Here is a 10920-nt window from a genome sequence, read left to right on the forward strand (position 1 = left end):
CAACGGAATTGCTTCTTAACGATCGTTAAACCTATATGATTCTCTGCAGTCGCTAGAGCAACTAGAACACCTAATAACGCGTTTCGTAAAAAAGTGTCACATCGAGCTGATCTGATGCAGTGCACGTGCGAGTCGTACTGCGGAAAGGAAACGCCGCGAAGAGAAGGAGATCGTACGGATGAGTACATGGTTGATTGGTTAAACGGGCCGATTGATAGGTTGAGGAGTTTGTGTGGTCAGTAGAGATGGAAACGCGGGAATTGGTCTGGGGCTTCATTTCGGTCGGTTATGGCAATGCATTTTATTGGAGATGCGCAAGGACGTAGACTAGATGTTTGGTGATCGTACTCTCTTAAACATATCTCAAATATATATTGAATGATCACTTCCAACAAGCTCAAACATTGTCCCGACTTAGAGATGAAAGAGCCTTCATGCTCAAAATCTCTCAAATCATAAAAACAACAACATCTTCCAGTCGCCCTGTGAAATCCTATCCGCGTCGATCGAGAGGTGCACACCTACACAACAGTTAAATCGATTGGCCACCCGGAAGTATGTGTGTGTGTGTGTGTGTTTGTGTGTGTGCGTTTGTGTGTGTGTGTGTGTATGTAAGGAAATTAATTGCACCTTTTTCGTTTTACCATTCCACTCCATTGTGGTCTTATAATAATTCTGTTTGTTATACACCACTTGATACTAAAAAACGCTAAAAGCGCCTCAAAAACCTGGACAATCACACAGCGAGCTCCCTCAGCCTTGCTAAAACACATATTTCTTCGATTTCCTTCCTGTTCCTCAAACTGATGCCGGTTGACCTGCACGCATAGGGGATAAGCAATGCATAAGCTCACTCTATGATCAAGTCGTCTCAGTGGCGCCAGCAGTGCCTGTCGGTCGCCCGGTCGTATTGTTTAACGTCTACGAGAAAACCCCACGCGTGATCGATTCGCATTCCGTTGAGTTTTGGTCGAGCAGGACGGTAAAACCTTTCTTATCTCTGGAGCAGCTCGTCGCCGCAGCTTCCTTTGGCGCACAAGCGGAGAAAACAGTTGATGGTAGTGTTCCTGTGGCGCTAGAGGTCTGCTACACGGCCACTATTCCAGCACTCCTCACGTTCGTCGGTCTGTTACGCAGCTGCTATCGGGGTTCTGCACGACTCAGTCGCTTTTCTGCTGGCAGTACAGCTCTTTCAGCGACTTCAGCTCTTCGATGAGGGCCTTGTTCTGGTTCTCCAGCACCGCCACTCGGTTCTCTAGGCACTTGATGTATTCCTTTTTTTTTCGCCGGCACTCGCGGGCTGCTTCCCGATTTTTCTGCAACCGCATCTCACGCTTGCGCGACTGATCCTCCATCTGCGCGTTGCCGCCCATGACTGTATTGGGAAAGATATCTTCAAGTTGCGAAGGAAAAGTAGCACCAAGTGAACAGATTCGGTTTGGTTGGGCGTGTGTGTGTGTATGTGTATGTGTGTGTGTGTGTGTGAAGCAGAATAGAAAACGGTGCGTCGAGAAACAATGCATCAAGGGAGCGTGTGTGGAAGGGTTTCATAATTCCGCATCGCTCGCGGAACGATGGTCGCACCGAGTCCAATCAAGGTGCGATCATGTTCGAAAGGAGTTGGGCAGGATGAAATGCCCGGGTGATGGGGTAAGGTACAGTTGAATGCATATAGATAACATAGAAACAGCAATTCAATAAAGTAGATCGGTGGAGCGGAGAATCGGTTGAGTTGAAGCGACGAGTGTGGCCGCCGCAGCATTCACAATAGCATCACCGTACCACCACCACACACACGACGTTGTTACAGTGGAAAAGGGGTTGCATTTTCCACAGCAATAAGAATTTTTATCGGTTCATCATAATTTTCATTGACAACGAAAACAAAACCAAATCACCACCAGGGTTAGGATGCCAGGGTAGAGAAGTAGGGAACAAAATCAATCGACAATAGATTGTTGATACAGTAGGAAGTAAGGTTTGCGTGTTAATTCGTTTACGAAATTATGCAACAACCAGAGAGAGACAGAGAGAGAGATACAAAACGATGTGTTGAAACCAACATTTGTGAAAGGAAATCATAATTAATAGGGAAACCGGTATTGGGAGGGGGGCAAAGAAAATAATTAAAATAAAAAAGAAAAAAGAAAAGAAAAGATAAAGAAAGAAAATAGAAAATCAGAGAAAGAAATAGAAAATAAAAAAGAACATAGAAAGTAAGAAAAGAAAAGAGACAATTGAAAGAATTAAACAGCACTGCAGAACAATTGGAAATACCGTTTTATCTTATCTGCACTATGATGAGCAGAAAAACCGAAAACTATATACCATTATATTGTTGTAACTTTCTGTCGTAGGATTTATTACATTTTGAAAACGTTTTTTATCCTTTGTCAGTAGCATGTTGATGGGTGGCGGTGGATCGAAAGAAAAATTGCATTGCCGATACGATCGTAACGCGGTACAAAAATATATTCATATGCGAAACAAAAAAATTGTATGTCAATTTACAACACTAAGGAAACATGTCTAAGGAAAGAACGATGAAAAAAGAACGTGCTTTTAACCATTTTTAGATTAAGTACGAAAAATAAAACTTCCTACCAAACTACGATTCCAACATCTAATACTAAAATCTATTACAACGATTAAGCGATCATCTAGTGTGTTTCGTGAAGTTGTGTTTTTGTTTTGCAAAAAGATAATCTCGTACGTCGATTACCGGCCTCTCCCCAAATGAACTGTATGGTTAAAACGGCAAGAAACGAGAGGGATCGAAAAGTGCAGGAAGGATTGGTAGGGGCGATGAAGTAGTTGATGGAGGACAGAGACGGACATCGCCATCAACGTTTTGGCATCATACTTACGAGGTACGTAAATGCTCTCCTGGGGCTGAGAATATTGTACTATTCCACCGCCAGGGGCTGCTATCGCGTGCAGTCCAGAACCATCGGTCGGGGTGTTCGCTGTGGTAGAGGTGATAGTGGTGGGAGGGGGAGACACCAGTTGTATTCACGGTAGCAAAAAAAAAATCGGCATTGAAATGCAACAATGGAATGAGAGAGAGAAAAAGTAAGAGAGAGAGAGAGAGATAGAGAGAGAGAAAGAAAGAGAGATAGAGGCCCTGGACTATTTTTTCCTAATTTTGACGAACTGTCTTTCGAAAATGCGTGACCCCAACCAGTTTAGTACTTCGAAAACAAGGTAACTGCAGCTCTCGGTTTAGAGTAACAAAGAAAATACGTAAAAGCCAATATGTGGTGCATGTACAACAAAATGACTACTAGTCGTGAGGAGAATTGATGGAAGGAAGCACGATGTATAACAGGTTTTTATAATGGTTTTTTGTACAGATGGTAAAATAGTTTTGGAACCTGACAGGGAACTTATGTAGAACATCGAGAAACAAAAGAACGTCTGGTACCATAGAAACAAGATCCGTGCTTCTGCAAACACGGTAGAAAGATTCGTCTTTTTGCAAATACCCTAGATAACGCTTTTTTCCACCCATATAGAAGCAACGGATCACGATAGTAATTAGTTTTACGTTAACATGTGAGTACAACTGTGAACATGTATCGGAGTACAGGAGAAGGTGGAAAGCAGGGCTATATATACTCGACTACAATTCGATGATCGATGTAAAATTGGGTATTGCCTAATGGCTACATCATGATTTAGCACAAATATAAGATAATTTTTCAGCAAATATCTTCAGTTGGTTTTTGATATGGTAAAATACACATTCCATGGCTGAAAAAATAACTGAACTTACATTTACCTTCAATCAATGTAAAAGCTCAAAACATGTTACATTTTCCTACGACGATGACGACAAAAAAAAACAACTATCCCAAGCTTTTAATAAAACACTATCTTATCATACATAGTTTAGTACAAATTGTACAAAATTGTAATCATAATGCCCTACGAATGGTCTAAAAAGCTACAGAGATAACAAGTACTGATATGTTAAGGGAAAGTATGTTCCTAAAGGTATCATGCATACAAAGGTAAATTCGAGAAAACAAATAACGGCACTGTAACAGCAACCGTTCCTTGTTTTGTCGTGGATAGTGCCGTTAGTAAAAAAAACAGAAAGGAAGCAAGACCGATAAAGAGAGTGAGGAAGAAGCTTGTCCAGTGAACAAAAATTATGGAAAACGCAAAATATTACGAAACGATGAAGTTGACAAAAATCATCGAGTAATGCTAGTGCAAGATGCATGCTTCTGAAATCTGCTAGTGTAGTGGCGGCGCCAGTTAGTTAGGGTGTAGTGAACAGTCAGAGGATGGGCTTGTTGAACGGTGGTGATAATGTTTTTGGTGACCAAGGAACAATTAATGGAACCGAACCGATGACAGCAATAAGTTGTCAGCAATCGCAAGGACACTTACAAACCCCACCCGCGCCCACGTACACACACAGGCACAAATACAACGAAGTGCTGTGGTGAACTGGAATGCGCATCATATTAGAAAACAAACAATGAACACTTCGAGGGTGGTGTTTGAACGGTACAAGATATGAGAAAAGTAAAAAACAAACTTCAAGGATTCGTACAACGTACCGATTTCCGCTCCACCGAGATCGTTCAATATCTTACGGTACGATGGTCGCCTGGTCAGCAAGTCTCTCCGCTTCTTAGGGGACGCTTCCTCATCTGACAACGTGTCGTCGCTGTTTGTGTCGGTCATGATAGTAACCGGACCAGTGCCAATATGCGGTTCGGGTTTGATCTGCCGAAAAGGTCAATGCTAGATTAGCTAAGCACTTTTTATCAATGCGGAGCATCATCTTTTCCTCTGCAAATATCTTTGATAACGGTCGTGTTTTTCTTTGAGGATCGCTTTTCACATGCCATACTTACGTGTATCGCCTGCAAATTGCCCGTTGTTGTGTGAATTACGGAGTTGGGTTTGTTACACACTAGAAGGACGCCTCTGGGGATTGGTACGTTGGCGGTGGCGGTCTGTATTACCGACTGTTGATTCGCCTGTATGACGGATTGTACTTGCTGTAGACGACGGAAATAAGCGGAAAGGAAACATTGATCTTCTTACAGAAAAAGGCCAATCTATGTTCGAAACGTCAATTTCATAAAGCCAACGTCAAAACGATTTTCGATAAATTCCACGTTGAATATTTAAATCACTAAAAGTGATCGGCAGCCGCACGTATTTCGAACATTCGTCGTTTAAAAAATGCACGGATAAACAATGTGAATACATTATGAATCCCACAAACGTGAGCAAACATGTGCCTTTAAAATATTTTATTTCCGGCGTATATTATGGTCGATTGTCAATCGACTACTCTTCAAACGACGATTTTCGATGTTCTTCGTACGTCACAGGCAGAACCAAGAGTCTGGCAACGTTGCCGAACACGTTGGTTTTAAAGTACGTTTACTTTTACTTCTAAAGCCCAACTATAGACTTGAACAGATTACGGGGTTGGCTAGCACAACAAAACTGTTGGCTGAACTGTTAAAAGTCAGCATGTGATGCTCATATGAAAAATCTCTTGCAAGGATCTCTGCCCCTTGAAGGACGTGATCCTTGAAGTTATTCAAGCTACAAAATTGACATTACGATTTATGGCGAACAGGACGTCAGCTTTACACCAACCTGGCCTGCCGTTTGCGATGTTGGTAGTATTTGTACAATGTTTGTGGCCGCCGCCGCAACGTTTGCTGCCGCCGCCAGCGATACGAGAGCCGCTTCCGGACCAACGGCACCGTCAACCGTTACCGGGCTGTTCACGTTTCCCGTGGCTCCACCGGCGGAAATGACTACCCCCCCACCGCTCCCACCGCCACCAGCGCCGCTGACAGCGCTTCCTCCCGTAGCCGCCGTGCTGTTGCTGCTGGCACTGTTGCTGGAGGTACTGCTATTGTCGTTGAGTTGCGCCCCCGAAGGATCCCGCCCACCACCGGACACCTCAGCAACCGCTGAACCAGTAGCGACGTTTGCACCACCTGCCCGACCACCACCTCCTATCGGATCGCCTATCGCCGAGGAACCGTTCTCCTCGACCATACTACTGTCCATACTCCGCCCCGAACCTCCGCTAGGTCTTCCGTGTTGCAGGTGCTTGTGTCGCTAGCGCCACCAGCGACAGTGTTACGAACCTCTCTCTCCAGCGCTAGTCACAAACCCAACAGTTCGGACAATCCTTCCTGCGGACGCACACTACCAATGTCGATCTTCGGCCTAAAACCGACCACCACTTGTTATCATATGTAATGCACACACATACACACACAGGCACACACACACACGTGTCTACACGAACTGTAATCGTGCAATCGTAAACGCGACAGCTGTAATCATCTTTCGGAACTACTGCGTAACGTTTCTCTGTGTTCGGAAGTTGGAACAAACAGGTGGTTTGCCAGACGCACAGCCGTATGGAACAGGTGACTCTTGCTTGGGCGTTGGATTTGGCTAGCGTTGCTTCTTCAGCTGCAACGAGAATAAGAGAAGAAACGAATAAACAAATGTAAGTTTTGCATCAAACTCTATTTCAAATGATATGTTGTTGTTTCGAAATTACTTTTCGAAAGAAGGCAAAAGGATTTCTATCACTGGTCAGTCTAGACTACTGGCCGTGCCAGGAAACAAGTAGCTGTCGTGCTGTTAGAAGTGCATTCGTTTTTCAAGCTACACTCCACTGTATGCTCGGGCCTAAGAATTGGATTTTCAAGCTCCCGGTTATTCATTTGCAACATACAAACCGAACGATGCACGAACATACAAGCAGAACGAAAATCTTAGCAGCACACCAGAGTCGCTTAAGTTGCCTCTTCTCCTAAACCTAATTGGGCAGTGTATATTAAAATGCAACGCAACCGTTCCTTTCCGGCAAAAACTATATTGTCAGTCTCCCTCTTTTTCCGAATTGTTGTACGATATCAAATCATCAACATAAACAGCCGTCTTCACCATTACCAACATCACTGCGCTGACGATGGCTGTCAGGGTCACCAATATATCAAACAATGAAGCACCGCATATGACATGGCCCACCCACCGGAGTCTGGGTCTGGCGACGCGTACACGCTGGCCAAACAATGAGGTCGTCGTACATTGCGTACAGCTCGCTGTTATAGCGACTTCTCCATTATCCCTCCACGCATACGGGGTCAAATATCAATCTGAGTCAGTTTTGGACAGATGCATTTCTCAGTACTGGGACAATAGAGGCACTGTATAGGCCTAGTTAGGCAAAGGCCTAACATCAACCGTCTCAACACGAGATGTGACCAAAATAGTTTCCTCGCACTGTAGATTGACTTGATGGCTTCTAACATCCTAGCGTGACGCGCTACATACCAAGAAAAACAGGCGCGCATTACAATGTGCTTAAGATCTTATCCACAAAAAAAAGAAGATCAGATCAAACGAACGTACACAGGTACTATGTAAATTAGTTTATGAGGCAATATAATACTACTAATAATTCAGTGCAGTGTACAATTTGAAAGACATTCTACGAAGCTAAATTAAGGTTTCGAATTCAACAGGGCCATGTACGAGCATTGGATCGGGAACGAACTAGTACATCGATCAATAAATCTCGGAACTTATCTCCAAAACCCACTTTTAAATCACAGCAAACAATGTCAACGCCTTTGAAAGGTTAATCTGAGTACTGATTGATTGCTATGTGAGAGGATGAACGCGTGCTAGTTCACTAAAAAAAATCGCCTGGATGTTATTGCGCAATTGCGTGCGCCACGCTGCCGTAAACTTGGATGTCACTCATCTGTCGCATCTCGCAGTTAGGGAGACGCATCGGGCAGTTTGAACACCACGAAAATCAGTGGCTATAAACCCTGAAAAGCAACAAGTCGAACGTCAAATTCACAGAACGTAAACAAAAGGCAGGGACGAGTTCTTGAAAATTATTTCCCTAACATTCCCAGCCATATGAAAGAAGGCACGTGCCACAACGTATCAGTTTAGGTGTTTGTTGAGACTGGAAAGTTTACTAGTTTATGTGCCCAAAAAAAAACATGCGAATGTTGAAATTAAACGCAAAAATTAGGTTTCGCTTTTCATTACATCTAGCACCGCCTTGGGTTTCCAATATTATAAAGCAATCGCCGATTCGAGGCAAGCATGTGCCTCGGGGTGAGGTGAGATTATTGCAAATGCGATTATTGCTATTTCGGAGAAAAAAGCTGTACGAATATTATAGACACGTACGGGCGGCCAGTAAACGGAAGAAGACTTGGCTAGCCAAGCAAAAAAGAGATCAACCACGGAACCACATCCGGAACATAAAGACGGCTCTGCTAATAAAGCATAACAGAGCTCTGCCGGATAAACTCCTGGGCGGGCGGCTAAGCCACCTGCGAATAGTAGTGAGCGGAAGATGACGCAACGAACAAAACATAACAGATCAACGTCGGATAAATCAACGTGAGGAGGGCTACATTGAGCAGGCATACCTTGCACTGACTCGGTTAGCAAAGCATACCACGGGAAGGGAAAGCACATACCTCCCCAGAGCTTGGATATTCCGCAGATGTCCAATGATCAATTAATATACACTTCCGGAGATGGCTCAGCAATTGTCTGGAAGGCGTTCTAAAATTCTCCGAACGAAATTTGGTACGAAGCACCGTCACAGGCATTTGGATGTTTTCTTGCTGGGATCTGGATTTTGGGCTGACAAGCAGGATGCCAATGAAGATGGCACGTGACCATACAAAAGCTTGCCCGAAATAATCGTTACCAACCGCTGAATTCAACGCAGCTGAAAACAAACAAAAACAGCACACAAATAATGACCACGGCTGACAACCGGCACGTTAACGAACGAAACTCCTGACGGTGATGCATTCTTGGAAGTTGCCTCGGAGGGAAGCTGGCATTGCGCATTGCTGGCTAACATGCGACCACCCCCCGTGAAACCGTGCGCCCCGCTGCCAACGAATTTTGGTGTTGATGGGGGCTGATGAATCCTGGCTAGCCGGCATACGTTTGAATGGTTGCTTTTGATTGATTGTGCATTGCCGAACGGGAAGGATGGGTCCAGCCACCGTCCAGCCGATCCGAACTTTGTTGTTGTTAGTCGCGGTAAACCCTGGAGGTCAACAGCGCAGCATAAACGCAAACCAATAGCGACGAAATGTTGACCGAAGATCCAAACAATGCACGGGCATCTTGTTCGCAGTTTCCAATCCTTCTCCTGTGGTGCATCATGGAAGATATGCTCTCTGCAGCGACACCACTCACCTTAGAGCTCTCTTTGGGCAATCCGCTAAAATGATCGCTCGCTGGTCACGCCGCAGCACGCACGCGGAAAACGGGGGTTGTAGATAGCCGTAGACGCACATACGCGTCGACATCGCCACGCATCGCCGCCAGCACTGGAAAGGGGTTTGCGCATGCGTACGCACCCGTGTGTCCAGGAATCCCGCGTTCTGTGTGCGCGCCGTCAGATAAACGTGCCTTGGATGTCCTGCGGACCACAGCAACGCGCACACGCGCTGGCTGCGGGATGTCTTCGTCTTCCCAAAATTTCCACTGCTTATCTCTTCGCAATGCACCCTTGCTTATCTCGTGCAAAGTGTTGATCACGGCAGCACGACACACACGCAGCACACCAACACCAACAAAACCCGAGCGGCAAACCTGTGACGACACCACCACCCGCGGGAATCGGTGTCTGCAAGGTTGTCCCCCACTGAACCAAGCGCGTTCAAGTGCGCGCGCTAACTGGAAGGTCCTGACGCAACAATGACAACAACGGCGGCGACGACGACGACGACGACGACGGCGACGGCGACAATTTTGTTTCAATTCGCGTGCGTGCGGCGGGGTGCCTCCTGACTGCCACGAACCTCTTCCTTCGCGCTTCTACAATGATACCAGTGAGTGAGTTCGAGAAACGAGCCGACCGTGAGCGCGAGAAGGATGGCGAGAGAGTGAGGTAAGCAGTGAGCTCACACACCCCAGTGCGAGAGAACAGGAGAAACAAAACAGATCGAGCAAGGGCATACAGGCATTTAAGCAATGTGATTCACATATAACCAAAAAAAAACAAACGGTGGAATGGAGGGTCCTACCGGGGGAAACCTACCGTGTACGAGCACTGATCGAGGAGCGCGGGAATACGGGATGGTGTGATGATTGTAGCGACACAACGATGGCCACAAAACACTGAAGCTCACGCTGCTGCTGCTGTTGCTGCTGGTGGTGGTGGTGGTGGTAGTAACGAAATGGATGCACGGCGCTCTATTGGATGTGTCTCCGCACACACGCCAGCCACACCGCCACGGAGCTAGGTGGGATGGTCTTCCGATGGGCGACGGACAAGACGACACGAGATGTGACAACGGAACGGGACCGGGGGACGTGAGACGGGACGAGACGACGGGGGCGGCACGGTTGGTCACCTCGCTGGTTACAACGGCACGGCACTGGCAACGTTAATGGTGGATAACCCGCAAACGCAGTAAACCGACGAATTCGTCATATTCTTTGTGAACACCGAAATGAACTAGCATAAGGGTGTTTTTGACAGTACGATCGAACGTCATCGGGGGACACCCTGCGGGCGCTCGGTGGCGAGCGAGTGAGACGGCCGGCTGTGACGCGAGCTAGCGCTCGCCGTGCGCCCGAGCGAAACGGCACTCTGACTCTGACAACACCGTGCAATCCGAAGCAATGGGCAACACGCACACACAGGCGCACGGAGCGCGCCAGGGTCGCGCGCCTGTGTAACGCTGAGCGCCTCGAATGTGTCGTCCCTGGCCGACCCCCGTGTTCCGCTTTTGGTTAATTTTATTTACTTTACCTCTTAGCCGACCCGAGCTGGCCGGACACAAGTGACGCAACGACGAGTCGTCGACGAGCTTCGGGAAATTATGGCAACCCTATACCCAAATAATGTCGTGGAAGTGT

At 46.4% G+C, this 10920-nt stretch overlaps 1 protein-coding gene across 1 annotated transcript; it reads right to left on the minus strand.

The window, feature by feature from the left end:
• Nucleotides 1-272: 272 nt before the first annotated feature.
• Nucleotides 273-10482, minus strand: LOC131213279 (cyclic AMP response element-binding protein B). The gene is made up of 6 exons (XM_058207290.1): nucleotides 10097-10482; nucleotides 5632-6468; nucleotides 4872-5018; nucleotides 4572-4740; nucleotides 2868-2966; nucleotides 273-1375 (listed from the first exon to the last, which is right to left on the minus strand). Exons 2-6 carry the CDS (start codon nucleotides 6052-6054, stop codon nucleotides 1161-1163), a joined length of 1053 nt encoding a protein of 350 aa, XP_058063273.1. The 5' UTR covers nucleotides 6055-6468; nucleotides 10097-10482; the 3' UTR covers nucleotides 273-1160.
• Between the last annotated feature and the right edge of the window lie 438 nt (nucleotides 10483-10920).

This window comes from Anopheles bellator, chromosome X (assembly GCF_943735745.2).
Source record: "Anopheles bellator chromosome X, idAnoBellAS_SP24_06.2, whole genome shotgun sequence".
NCBI classification, from domain to species: domain Eukaryota; kingdom Metazoa; phylum Arthropoda; class Insecta; order Diptera; family Culicidae; genus Anopheles; species Anopheles bellator.